Below are 14,772 nucleotides of genomic sequence, written 5' to 3'. Positions count from 1 at the left end.
CATGCCAGTGGTGAATGGGATCAGAGACAAAAGCAGGCAGAGAAAGTCCTCGGAAGTGGATTTAGGGCAGTGTGAACGGTACGGCTGCAGGAGTGCACAGCCGAAAAAGGCGCCTTCCCAACGCCCGGTAGGGGGCATCAAATGGCCTCATAACAGGGTGGCATATTACTAAGGCCCATCCCTGAAGTCCTGCCCATTTCGCCTTTGCACAGTAGGTTCGTTTCTTCACATGCCAACACACGGGTCTCTCTATCCTCTCTGTCTCCAATATAGGAATGGAAGGACACATCCCAGCCCAGCAGAAGCTCTTGGAGTGTAAAGTGGGGGTCATTGAGGGGTACTGCCTGGGCAGAAATCCAAGGGCCAGGGAAAGGGGCCTGGAGGGCCACATTCAATCCCATGCCTGAGGTTCTTCACCCCTGGTCTAAACAGCCAATGGATGATCTTGCAGAGAATATCGTGCAATGCCTTTAGGAGCGTGGTCACCTAATGTTGAATGTCTCCTATGCTCCTTTGAGACCTCATACCAGGGTCAGTATCAACAGGTGGCTTCCTCTGGTAGTTGCCCCAGCACCTTGCAAGTCTCCACACCCCAACCCACCAATACCAGCACCAGGTTTCTATTATTATTATTATTATTATTATTATTATTATTATTATTATTATCAGCTAGACTTCCCTGCCATTTTGACTTGCTCCCATTCCCGACGATGCAGCCGTGCTCTCGATTTCAGAAGCCCACGTCGTCCATCCCGAGTCGATTTCCTTTTTCATCTTGCTTTTCTCAGAGGGCATGTGCTCACCTTTACATTTAGAAAGAGGATGTCTAAACGGTCTTATGTGACAAAAAGCAGCTTTCCGTGCCCCTGTTAAGGGTCGTCAAACCCCGTAAAATTATATTTACATCATTAGAGCTCAAGTAGCAACCTCCTTACCCATCTCTGTATCTGTATATTGTGAGCCTTCAGAATGCACCATTCCATGAACAATGGCAACTTATTCTCCCCAGACAGAATCACCTCCCTACCTCAATTGGCTGGTCCATGTCGGCTACCCATACAGTGCGCTGTCAGGCCCTAGACTGCTTAAGCCAGTGACCTGGCTGGGCATGTGGAGGAATGCAAAAGAGGCACATCAGATTTCAAGTCTTTATTATTTCACATTTCTAGAGACCAGGAGGGAAGGGTCCGGACCCTCCGTTTTCACCAGGCAGTTAGCTAAAAATAGTTGACAACCCTTCTGATTGACTGGATATTTGCACAGGCAGCTTGCCACTCATTGCAGCTGCTGTAGTCACCTCTCTCGACCACATACATCTGGCCACGATAGTTAGGTTCCTCATACAACACCCATCTGAAACAGAAACAAAATGTTTTCTAGTCAAAACACTCCAAGCCACATTCAGAGATGGTTGTGGCGCCATATTGGTTTCCTCCAAACAGTTGGCATTTGACGTTAAAAGTTGATCACAGCTAAAATTCTGGTGGCTCTGAGGTGGAGATGGACTTGCTCCTTTTCTGAATGGTTGGTTAACCAAAGGTTTAGAAAGCAGCAGTGATGAAGACATTAAACCCAACATATGTATGTCTGGGAGATGGCGTTTTTAAAACAACTGATCACCGTTTATTCACCTTATAAATACATTTTAACAAATGTGTTAGTATGCACAACTCCCATTTGTTTAATGTTTATCTTGCACATATGTTTGTATTTAATGTGTTTATTTTAGATCTCTGTTGATTATTTAATTGTGTTTGGGTGTTTTGGAGAGACTGATTTGTAATATGTTTTGTTATAAGTTCATTGACCTAGACATCAATCAAATTTACTCGCTCAGCAAACCCCCAAAGTTCTTAATACTGAGAACGTTAATATGAAAAGGATGCAGAAAATATGCTTTAAGATATCCTCTTTTTCATAAATACATCTAATAAGAGACACAGGATTTAAGAGACCAGTCCACATAATTTCTGGCCAGAAGTTCTATATGAGCACTGGGGTACATGCCCCACCACATATGCCCTATTCTAGTTGTGCAGAAGAACCCATCGCTCAAGGCAGGTGGTTGTCTCAGCACCAAGGATAGCGCCTAGTGAGCAATTTGCTCTAAGAAAGGCTGGAAGCAAAGCTAAACCTTTTGAGCCTCTGCCTGCTGCCCATCTCTCCCAGGCCAACCCTCTGAGCTACAGACAGGCACTTCTGTACTCTCTGCCCTGCCCACCTGGTGCACCTCCTGTGCCACTGGACTTTCAGAGTACTGTGGGAGGCACTTGGTTCCTCAGGCCCAAAGGAAAGCACCTGGGAGGGTTTGCCTCTGGTTTTATAGACCCTGGGTGCTGTGGAATCTGGCAATGTAGAGGTTCAGTTGTTCCTTGACTCCCTGCTGAATTCTGGGGTCATGACTAGGGTTGCCACCCATCCTGTATAATAGGGGACCGTCCTGTATTTCCATGTAATATAAATGTGAATAAATCCTATTTCTTAAAGCTACGACAGTCTCCACTGTGTTTTGATTCTCAAAGGAACACAGATCCTAGGTGAGCACCTGGAACCCCCTGGAATCTTGCCACGGCTCGGCAGAGATTGGGGATGGTGCCCAACTTTTGTAACAATAGAGACATACCTTGGTTGTCAAACGCCCTGGAACTCGGACATTTTGGCTCCCCAACTCCGCAAACCCGGAAGTGGTTGTTCCGGTTTGCAAACGTTCTTTTGGAACCCAAACATCTGGCGGTGCTTCTGCAGCTTCTGATTGGCTGCAAGAGCTTCCTGCTGCCAATCAGAAGCCACAATTTGGTTTTCAAACATTTTGGAAGTCAAACAGACTTCTGGAATGGATTCCGTTCGACTTCCAAAGTACGACTATATATCCGTCAACTGAGGATAACACTTCATGCATCTGACGAGGTGGACTTTATTTCATGAAAGCTGATGCTGTAATAAATCTGTTACTTCTTCAAGGTGCCACAGGACTTTCACCTGCATGGCTGTTAGGGATTTAGGAAGCTGCCTTGCTCTAGGCCAGACTCTTCCTCCATCTAATCCAGGGGTCGGCAAGGCTTACCAGACATGGGCCAGATCACTCCTGCAGAGATCCTCTGTGGGCCGGGGCAGCACAGCGCAATGCCGGAAATCACGTCTGCGCATGTCTGTGGCGTCAGAAGTCGCTTCTGCGCATGCCCAGATGCTGAAAATCATGCCTGCACCGAAGCAATTTCCAGCGTCTAGGCATGCACATATACATGAGAGGCACAAATACAAGATGGGTGACACCTGGCTCGAGAGCAGTACATGTGAAAAGGATCTAGGAGTCTTGGTTGACCACAAACTTGACATGAGCCAACAGTGTGACGCGGCAGCTAAAAAAGCCAATGCAATTCTGGGCTGCATCAATAGGAGTATAGCATCTAGATCAAGGGAAGTAATAGTGCCACTGTATTCTGCTCTGGTCAGACCTCACCTGGAGTACTGTGTCCAGTTCTGGGCACCACAGTTCAAGAAGGACACTGACAAACTGGAACGTGTCCAGAGGAGGGCAACCAAAATGGTCAAAGGCCTGGAAACGATGCCTTATGAGGAACGGCTAAGGGAGCTGGGCATGTTTAGCCTGGAGAAGAGGAGGTTAAGGGGGGATATGATAGCCATGTTCAAATATATAAAAGGATGTCACATAGAGGAGGGAGAAAGGTTGTTTTCTGCTGCTCCAGAGAAGCGGACACGGAGCAATGGATCCAAACTACAAGAAAGAAGATTCCACCTAAACATTAGGAAGAACTTCCTGACAGTAAGAGCTGTTCGACAGTGGAATTTGCTGCCAAGGAGTGTGGTGGAGTCTCCTTCTTTGGAGGTCTTTAAGCAGAGGCTTGACAACCATATGTCAGGAGTGCTCTGATGGTGTTTCCTGCTTGGCAGGGGGTTGGACTCGATGGCCCTTGTGGTCTCTTCCAACTCTATGATTCTATCATTCTATAAGCAATTTCCGGAGCCACGGAAGTGAGTCCCTGTGCAGTGCAGTGCACAGGAACTCGACGAGCGGGCGGCTCAGCTCGGGGGCGGCTCGGGGGCTGGTTAAACGGCCTCCGTGGGCCGCTTCTGGCCCGTGGGCCCTAGGTTGCCGACCCCTGATCTAAGCCACTATTGCTTCTCTTATCTATCAGCTCTCCAGGGTTTCAAACAGAGGGTCCTTTAAAATAAAACAAACAACAACAGCCTTGCAGTTGCCAAGCCTTGAAGAAAAGGCTCCTCCCTGGCCACAGAGAACATCTGGCAAGCACTTTGGGCATTTCAGCCAGAGAGCCCAGAACGGTTGTCGCCATCCTGCGTCCCCACCTAGCCACAGGGACCAATACCCTCCCAACTCCAGACCGTAGCCCGTAGCATCTGTCAGAGCACCAGGTTGGGGTAGGCTGCCTTTGAAGTTCTGCTTTTTGCCCTCCTAAGTGATGATCCCTTGGCACGGAAGCACGAAGCAGCATGAACCAGAACTCCAGCTGTGCCTCACACAAGCCAAGCACTCTCTGGCTCGGACAGAGGGCTCCAGCTCTCTCCCAGGCACGCACATCCAAGTCGTGCCTTCCGACTGTGTTTGTTTGTCCAAAGGAAGCGCATGGTACCATGAGGTCAGAGAGATAGTGGGGGAGGAGAGAGAGAGAGAGAACGAGCCAATGACACCATAACACAACAACTCCATCACTGGTGAAAGGGTGAGACACACACGATGATTTTTGTTTTTCCCCACCCCCTCAAGAGAACATTTGTTCCTGGTCAGAGCGATGATGGAAATACAACCCTGCGTGATCGCCGGTTTTCAGGGGAAATGTTTTTGGGACAGAGGGAGGGACAGCAATCCTGTTGGCCTCTCCCAGTTTGGCACTTCTAGAGCAAAGGATCAGAAAGCAAGAATGCGAGAAGGAACTATAGCGGGGAAGATATAATTGGTGCTAATCTTTTCCAGAATAAAGAGGCTTGTTAAGCTGATCCTCTCGTGCCACATGCAATTTTTTTTTTTGCCTCAGATGAACATTTATGACGGAACTGCTGGATTGGATATTGCTAACCTGCAATTATTTATTATTACTACAGTAAGGACTCCACACATAGACCCAAGCCCAGGGTTGGTGGAATGTCAGGGGAGCAGAGAGCTGGGTTTGGGTCTCTTTTAAAAGGGGTACCCTGTAGATATGCAAAAATAATAATAATAATAATCAATAACTGTACATGGCTTTTTTGAAGAAAGCAGATGGAAGCTGCCTTATAGTGACACAGACAATTGTTCCATCTGGCTCTGTGTTGTTTATGCTGACTGATCAGCAGTGCTTGCAAACCCCATTTTTTCAACCAGCCACATCTTTTCCTGCCTCACATCTGACATCAGGTGTAGAGTTAGTGGATATTAAGTCCTAGACCCAACTCTGGAACATACAAGAGACGAGAAAACCACTTAGTAGGTTTAACCTGGGGGGGGGGGTGACTGAAGAAGGGTAAGGTAAAGGTACCCCTGCCCGTACGGGCCAGTCTTGCCAGAGTCTAGGGTTGTGCGCTCATCTCACTCTATAGGCCAAGAGCCAGCGCTGTCTGCAGACACTTCCGGGTCACGTGGCCAGCGTGACAAGCTGCATCTGGCGAGCCAGCGCAGCATACGGAACGCCGTTTACCTTCCCGCTAGTAAGTGGTCCCTATTTATCTACTTGCACCCGGGGGTGCTTTAGAACTGCTAGGTTGGCAGGCGCTGGGACCGAACGATGGGAGCGCACCCCGCCGCGGGGATTCGAACCGCCGACCATGCGATCGGCAAGCCCTAGGCGCTGAGGTTTTACCCACAGCACCACCCACGTCCCAGTGGGTGAAGAAGGGTAGGGACTGGTAAAAGCTACAGAAAGCAACAGGGGCCTATATCTGCGAGTGACTATTCTGGGATGGAACTGCAGAGTCAGAGCTGTCATCATCTATCTCAGGGTGGTGAGCCGCCTATCTCCTTCCAGATGTGGATGGAGCAACTCCCATCATTGCTGACCTTTAGCCATGCTGGTTGTCAGGGGCTGATGGGAGATGGAGTCTGGCAGCAGCGGTGGGCAATGCATTTCTTGGATCTGCTGCCCCTGTGGATTCTGCCACCTGAGGCAGTCGCCTCATCTTGCCACAAGGGTGGGCCAGCCCTGACCCCAACAGATCTTGCTTCCCCTGTCGGTTTCCAGAAGAGACCCAAAGTCCAGCACAAAGCAAGACATCTCTCTCTCTCCCCAGCTTTCAGCTCACATACACAACTCTGGCTTTGTTCTCTCATCTATTGGGCAGGTGAGGTGGATAGCGAAAGGCCCGCCCATTTGTTTCTATGGCAGCAGAGCTCACCTTTTCGAGATGCAGATGATGGGTAGTTAACTGGCCAGTCAAAGGAACTGGCATTGACAAACCTTGACAAAGGAACTTGTTTGGCAAGTTTCCTCTTATGTACTCTATCCTCACAGATGCAGTTGCAGGTTCAGAAGGGATCCAGTTTCATCCAGACTGACCATTCTAGCAACTACAGTGGTGCCCCGCAAGACAAATGCCTCGCAAGACGGAAAACCCGCTAGACGAAAGGGTTTTCCGTTTTGGAGGTGCTTCGCAAAACAAATTTGCTATGGGCTTGCTTCGCAAGACGAAAATGTCTTGCGATTCCTGGGGTTTTTTCCCCCCTCCCCCCCTTTTTCCCAAGCCCCTAAGCCGCTTAACAGCTGTTCGCTAAGCCGCTTAACAGCTGATCGCTAAGCCGCTTAACAGCTGATCGCTAAGCCGCTTAACAGCTGATCGCTAAGCCGCTTAACAGCTGATCTAAGCCGCTTATCAGCTGATCTAAGCCGCTAATAGCCTTTTAGCAGCTAATCCGCTAATCCCTTAAGCCTTTAATAGCCGCTAAACCGCTAATAGCGCTAATCCGCTAATGGGCTTGCTTCGCAAGACGAAAAAAACCGCAAGACGAAGAGACTTGCGGAACGGATTCTTTTCGTCTTGCGAGGCACCACTGTACATCAATAGCAATCTGAATTATCCAAGTGCTAGTTACGTAGTGGAAATGGCACCGTACATGCACACACACAGACACAGAGAGATGAGGAAACAACATGCTCAGGGGAACCCAGAGAGGCAAATGACTCACCCCCAAAATAAAAACAGCAAGATGGGGGCTGAGTATGCTCAGTGTGCAGGGAATGGGAAAATGGTGGCAGCTGGAAGAAGAATGGAATGGAGTACTCTGAAGAGGGCTAAAAGGAGGATTACATGTGGCAACCCTTTATTGCAGGTTGCCCTTGTATTATTTTGACACCCGTGAGTTACTTACGCTCCATCCCCATAGACTTTGATGGCGTTGATCCAGTTTTTGGCCCAGCCTTGCCTATGCAGGCAAGAGCAATCTTCGGTGAACTCCTGGCTGCGACCACTAAAGTGCCTGCCCTCGAATACTTCGATCCGGTAATTCTCGCCATGCTGTTGGCAAAGGCAGGCCAAAGTTAGCTTCATGAAACAGCAGCGGCAAAACCCAGAGTCACCTCGCTTTTCCAAATTCATACTAAAGAGCTTGGTGTTGCGAAATATGAGTAAAAATGTATTTAGAAAAATAACATTTGCACCCTTCTCGTCTTCTAAGGAGCTCCAGGCAACAGAGAGGTTTGTGTTTTTTTTTCATTTTGACCCACAGGTGAAAGACAGAAATGTGCCCCAGGCCGGCCAGTGAATTCTGTAGCCAGCAAAAAGCCACAGGTGGAAAATGGGTTCAGCATCAGCACTCGCCGGCCAGCGACTGTTTCATCACTTTCATATTTATTTTGTCTACTGATTTAAAAATTGGTATTCCACTTTTCGAAAACATAGCAAGATCTCAAGAAGGTGGTTAGCAGCAGACATAAAAATATATATCAATAAAAATGTATTAAAACATTTATTTAAACAAGCAACACGTTGTCCCCCTCCCCCATACTATATACAAAATATGCCAGTGATTTGGGTCCTAAATACAGAAGTAGTGCAGTGTAGTGGTTAGAGTGTCAGGTTGGGATAGGACGATGTTTACAATTTATTACGCACCCTTTACCTTCAGGCCCCAGGGTGGGCTACGACAATTAAACCACAATATTAATATTTTTTAAAAAAGTTTGAAGCAACTTTAAAATTCAGGAATAAGGTGGGTTCTAAAATACACATCTCCGGTGTCAAAAGCCAAGATAAAGAAATGTGTCTTCAGCTAGAGAGACTCGGGTTCAAATCGGTTCTGAGCCATGAACCTCGCTAGGGAATTCTCTCCCTCAGAGGAGCCTATTTTGCAGGATTGTTGTGAGAATGAAATGGAGGTGGGAGAGAAGGATCCGTCACTTTACAATATGAGCAACATGCCTGTAAAGATGTGGTCATGCTAAGTTCTCCAGGAAGTTACTACTTTTCTTATTATTATTGTTTTCAGTGAGTAATTTAATGCCAGACTATGAAAGTGTTCAAACTTCAGCTGAGATGGGGGAGAGAGAGAGTGAGTTTCAGACCATCCTCAAGTGCCCTTTAGCATAAAACCTGCACCGGAAGAAATACAAACCACGAAACGACCACGCACAAGGTCAAGAAAACAAGGCCACAAGAATGCCACTTTTGACATTTGCAAGAGAACCAGACATCCATACATGGGAAATGAATTAAGAACCCCACCAGGAACGGAACTATGAGGAGGAAATTCCAAAACACACATCTATTTGAGACTGTTTCCCTTAAAACAAACAAACAAAATAATAATCACATTTTCCTTGTTCCTAGTCAAGTCTGTGGTTATTTATACAGGATAGTTGTGACTTTGTTAAGCAAGAAAAAGAAAGAAACACACACACACACACACACACACACGCCGCCCGCTTCAGTCTCAAGTATCCTGTCTATGCAATTCTTGGAAGGTGAAGTGAGGTAAATCGCTTTGGGAATCTCGCTCCCCTCCCGCCGGTAGGTTTGGTAGGTATTTGTGAGGAAGTCTGCAGACAGGTATAAAGTTCTTTTTAGAGAAAAAGAAAAAGAACCAGCAGACAGAGGACATATAATATATTTATAAATGGAATCATGTATGAGAAGACTTGGCTGAGGTAGAGGAAAGCTTGTGGCATTCTTTTGGCGGTGGAATCTCAGATATGCCTGAAACATCTGATGGCAGCCCAAAAAAAAACCCCAAAGAAGAGTTTCTCCCGTTCCCCGTCTTGTACATACAGATGCACAAGTACACAAATACACACACCTTCCACTGCAATGCAAATTTAGGCTGAAGACAGGAAATAGTAGTTAAAAATTGTTGAAAGTACTTTGAGGGTGGGCTCCATTCCTGTGGTGTGTGTCTTATTGTATTAAAAATATTTTTTTTTTTACTCTTCAGCTAGCAAGTTGCAGAATGCCTTACAAAAAAGGGCAGCAGGAGAGCTAACCCATTAACAGCACAATCCAGTACATGTCTAAAAGAAGTCCCATTGAGTTCTATTGGTTGTTTCCAACTTAGATTAGAGCCACTTCATAGGCATAAGATAGTCCTGCCCATTAAGTACAATGGGTCTACTCTGGAGTATGCATCACCACCCCAAGTTATTGCCAAGAGACTGAAGTAAGACATATCTAGTGGATCTTAATGATTGGGTGGGGTATTCCTTCAGATACTTGGGTTCCAGGTCATTCAGGGTTTTATGCACCAATATTAGTAAGTTTATTCGAGCCTGGTAATGCACAGGCAGCTGGTGTGGGGCCTAGCGAACCAACTGGAGTTTGAAGAAGATAACAGAGGCTTAGACAACAGAAAATAGTTGCCTTGCCACTCCTCCTCAGGGGCAGCTTAGAACTGATGAGCAGCCCCAAGCAATGAACTTGGTCCTTCAACCACCAACCCACAGAACCACCATCTTGTTGGGCTTCAGCTTCAATTTATTGGACCTCAACCATCCCAATACTCATTCCAAACACTGGTCAAGTACTTCAACAGCCTCTCCTGATTCAGGTGAGATAGACCACTCTGTGATCTTCAGATGTCGGGCATCATCACTGAAGACTGGGGTATCACCAGCATATTGATTGTGCCTTGCTCCAAATCCCTGGATAACTTCCCCCAATGACTTCATAAAGATGTTAAAACAGCAACTGGGAACACAATGGAACCCCGGAGGACCTCACAGTCTAGAAGCCATGGGGCTGAGCAAGGAGCAAGGGACTCCTACAAGTAGGAACAGAAGCACTGGGAGACAGAGGCACCAACGCCTAACCCAGAAGGATGCCAAGGTCCAGGAGATACAATGTCCTTGTTCTTTGTCTTGCTTGATCACGATGATGGCACAAAGACCTGGGCTGACGCGGGTGGCGCTGTGGGTTAAACCACAGAGCCTAGGACTTGCCGCTCAGAAGGTCGGCGGTTCAAATCCCCGCGACGGGGTGAGCTCCCGTTGCTCGGTCCCTGCTCCTGCCAACCTTGCAGTTTGAAAGCATGTTAAAGTGCAAGTAGATAAATAGGTACCGCTCCGGCAGGAAGGTAAACGGCGTTTCTGTGCGCTGCACTGGTTCGCCAGAAGAGGCTTAGTCATGCTGGCCACATGACCCGGAAGCTGTACACCAGCTCCCTCGGCAAGTTAGCGAGATGAGCGCCACAACCCTAGAGTCGGTCACGACTGGACCTAATGGTCAGGGGTCCCTTTACCTTTTACGAAGGCAGTGTTTAATCCCCTGGAACAGACAAGCCTGCCCAGGCATGTGGAATGCGTATTTTAAACTGTGTTTAGTTTATTGCAATTTTTTTAAAAAAATGTTTTAAATAGTTGCTGTTGTTTACTATTTTTACTGGTAATTTTATTGTTTTATACTTTGTAAACTACTTTGAGGTTTTTCATCTATCAAGAGGTGCATAATTTTTTTATGAAAAGTAATAAATTATGACCATTCCGGCAGGTTGTTAAAACATACAAGGATGCTGAAGACATCCCAGACATCCTCCCCAAGGCAAGAGTGACAGACACCTGGAAACAGAGACTCCCTGTGATAAACAGGACCTGTCCTGTCACTCATCAACAACAAAAAAGGAGCACTAACCATCCCAACTGGCTTGCAGGATCCCATTCGGTCGTTGTGCCCGTTCCAGCGGTGGAAGCCAGGGTATTCGCCATGCTCCAGGATGTACTGCTGGCCTCGGAAGTCTGCGAGGCTGAAACAGATCCAAGCTCCGCTCTGCACACAGATGGAATTGACTCTGTTCATGAAGCCCCGCTCCTGGAAGTTGTCGCAGGGCCCGCTAACCTCCAGCTTCCGGCCTGTGAAGCATTTGCCTTCATAGAACGTGATCTAGAGGAAAGAGGACGTTCCAAGGATTGAGCTACGGCCATTGCGCGGCCCCACGACCCACCGGTATTCCAAGCAGATGGAATCTGCTGCCAGACGGATTTAATTTTGCATTCATTGAAAGCTGGAAGTATTCTTTTAATGAGACATTACAGCTTACAACACTGTGTGTGGCTAACAATGCAACCTCTTGGGGTTTTCTTTTCTTTTATAAACATCATTTTTTCAAATTGTGTATTTAGATTAATTAAGACACACTCCATTGTATTTCCCAATCCTCTTTATCCTCTCGCTCTCATATGCTTTTCCTTCTCTGGAGTTGCCAGATTCCTTGCGTTTTAAGGAACGCCCCTTAATCTCAGACCACCCCAGCTTGTGTGGCCCCATCCTGCAAGGCAACACAGCCCCACAATGTTTTGGAAAGCATAGCTCCATTAAGCCATCCTGTCTCCTGTTGGCATCCAAAGCTTTTATTTTTCCAGCTCATCTCCTCCCCCCCCCCCTTTTTAAAAAAAGCCTCTGATCTCATACATAAGCAAAGTTACAAAAAGAAACACGGTACTTACTTTTCCTGAATACTGAGACATGTTTCACTGGCAACTGCTAACGCAGAGGCAGACTCCCAAATGGGATTTTCAGAGCCACGGGAAGCTCTACTATATATCAGCAGCAGGGAGACCAGGTTGGGTTTGTAAGGCCTGCCAAACAATGCACACTGGGGATGGTTCGTGCTTAGCTGGCAAGAACGGCATACCTCTCTCTCTGCTGATACGGGAGTTTTAATTTAATCCAGACAATTTAACAAAAGAATCACTCGTTGGGGGATTTGAGCAATGAGCATCGAACATTTACAGTTCCTTTTAGAGAGAAGCTTTATTTATTAGACTAGGTAACAAGCCGATTTTCGTCTGCTTTCCCTTTTAACACCGCACACGAAAGCCTCTCCTCCTGGAGCCCATAGAGTGAGTTTTCAGAAGATGCCTTAGAAATTGGTCTGTCTAGTCCAGCATGATCTGTTTTAACAGGAAGTTATCTAAAGCTTCACGTCTCTTTTTCCTCTTCCTTCCTTGCCCCCTTTTCCTTCTCTCTCTCTTTTTTAAAGATTGCAAGCAAGGACTGCCTTGTTTTAATTGTATATAAGCCACTCTGGGAGCCTTTTTAGCTGGATTCTCAGATACAGTGGTGCCTCGCAAGACGAAAAGAATCCGTTCCGTGAGTCTTTTCATCTTGCGGTTTTTTCGTCTTGCAAAGCAAGCCCATTAGCGGTTTAGCGCTATTAGCGCTATTGGCAGTTTAAGGGCTAAAAACGGCTTTTTAAGGCTTAAGGGATTAGCGGTTTTGCTGCTAAAAGGCTTTTAGCAGCTTAGCGCTTCAGAAAAAGGGGTTTTGCAGCGGGGAAAAAACTCGAAAATTTTCGTCAATTTTCGTCTTGCGAAGCAAGCCCATAGGGAAATTCGTCTTGCGAAGCGCCTCTGAAAACGGAAAACCCTTTTGTCTTGCGGGTTTTCCGTCTTGCGAGGCATTCGTCTTGCGGGGCACCACTGTACAAAATACAAGTAAAGGAACCCAAGATCCTGGTTATGAAATACACTTTATGTAAAGTGTAGGAACACAGGAAGCTGCCCTATTCTTATGAGAATTTGCATACCGTCCTTCATCCAAATATCACAGGGCAGTTCACAACATAAAAATGCAAGATAAAAACACTAAATACATAAATACACAAAACACAGGCCTGAAGGATGTTTAGAATTACATCTGAACCAGACTGCAGCAACAGCCAACATACAAACGCGGACTTGCCCTTCTTTAGGGGAAATGGGATCTTCAGCTCTCAACTAGAGGCTTCCAGCAAGTGTTTCCAAGAAGCAAATTCCTCTGTGGCTCTGCAGAGGCTAGCTGTGTTGTACTCACATTTTCCTCGCAGAATACAAGCCCCTATGGTGTATTAAAGCACAGAATGGATATGTTCAGAGCAGAACCTTCTTGCTACCATATCATGCTGTCCTGCTTCATCAGAAGATCTCATTACTGGAACCAATTTCATGTTAAGCCAAGCCCTGAAAATACATTTCTATTGCCAAGCTTCAAAATAATTTCCACATTGCATATGTACACCCCCCCCCCCAATTCTATATGGCTTATAAACGCCCTGCAGTACTATAGTTAATTCCTATATAAACCAGCAGATATGGAATGAGATCAAACTGGCTCAGCAAGTGCTATTTTTGTACCAGCACGCAATTTATTAGCAGGAACATTTTATACATTCAAAGCGCTCTAGAGACAAAACTAATTAAATCATATTACCCCTGGGGAAGGAGCTAATGATAATCATTCCTTTTTCACAGTTGGGGAAATTGGGCCAATGGGAGGTCCCAAGCCTCAAGAGGGAATTAATGGCAATGGCAGACTTGAAATCTAGCCCTCCAATGCTTGTACTAGGCCCCCAGGTGCCAGACTGCTTTCATTGCTTGGATCTTGGCAAAGCTTGCTGGATGGAGAAATACAATGCACCATGCAGCGTGCTTCCATCGTGAGCTCGTTATTTTACCGGTATTACCATTTTGTCTTCACAATCAACCCTTCAGGTACAAGGCGGCTGAAGCTGTGATTGGTCACCAACAGGACGCATGACGAAGCAAGGATTTGCGCTCATTCACCCAATCCAATTCTACCTACTGCAGAACCCTTGTTCTCAGATCAGAACTGAACTATGCCATTTGAAAAGGGGGACCCCTAGCATGTTTCAATGGACGCCCAATATGAAATTTGGGCAGCTGACGGAAAGGTTTATGATTGGCTGCTGTGGAGTATCACTCACTAAGGATCCTCAACTGTGGCAGAGGGCTATTGACCTCGCGTCCTACTTGTGACCCTCCCAAATGCATTTGGAAACAGAATGCTGGATGAAACATGCCTCTCCTCTGACCAGCAGGGTCCTCAAGTTCTTATGGCCTTTGCTTTCATTATTAAATTAGTACACCCTAAAATTCATGCAATGGTCAAGACACTTTTCAGAATAGCATAGAGAGCAGCAACCCAACTGAAGTACCCTAACCTGTTGAGATGTTGAACATTTTACTACACATCAGCTTGGCCACCTAGTATATTCACAGCTTTCCATTTTTTTGTGTACTATTTTTGGATGACAAGGAGTGCTGTGACATCTTATTGTGGAATGAAAGCTTTAGGCCCACATCAAATGAGTAAAGAGGATGAAACTGGATCGTACTGGCAGGAAAGTGAGGAAATATACTGTCAAGGGGGGCGGGGAAACCTGGTTCACAAGATTGCGTTCAAAAAGATAATATGCATTCAGTTCACCCGTTACTGGAGCAGTAAATATACCATAATTATGGCCAGTGGGAGGTAATATACTGCTCAAAGTGCAAGAACAAGCCATAATTCTTCTTCAAAACCTGGAAAGTACAACCAAATATGTTAAATTCAAAAAATGCA

General features: G+C 46.3%; 1 protein-coding gene across 1 annotated transcript; it reads right to left on the bottom strand.

The window, feature by feature from the left end:
• Positions 1 to 673: 673 nt before the first annotated feature.
• CRYGN (crystallin gamma N) lies at positions 674 to 14,771 on the bottom strand. Its single transcript, XM_083406819.1, has 5 exons — positions 12,858 to 14,771; positions 11,877 to 12,496; positions 11,065 to 11,313; positions 7,319 to 7,464; positions 674 to 1,353 (listed from the first exon to the last, which is right to left on the bottom strand). The coding sequence occupies exons 2-5, from the start codon at positions 11,895 to 11,897 to the stop codon at positions 1,218 to 1,220; spliced, it is 552 nt and encodes a 183-aa protein (XP_083262945.1). The 5' UTR covers positions 11,898 to 12,496; positions 12,858 to 14,771; the 3' UTR covers positions 674 to 1,217.
• Between the last annotated feature and the right edge of the window lies 1 nt (position 14,772).

Source organism: Podarcis tiliguerta (genome assembly GCF_965153285.1).
Source record: "Podarcis tiliguerta genome assembly, chromosome: 12".
NCBI classification, from domain to species: domain Eukaryota; kingdom Metazoa; phylum Chordata; class Lepidosauria; order Squamata; family Lacertidae; genus Podarcis; species Podarcis tiliguerta.
This window is presented reverse-complemented; position numbering and strand designations above follow the sequence as displayed.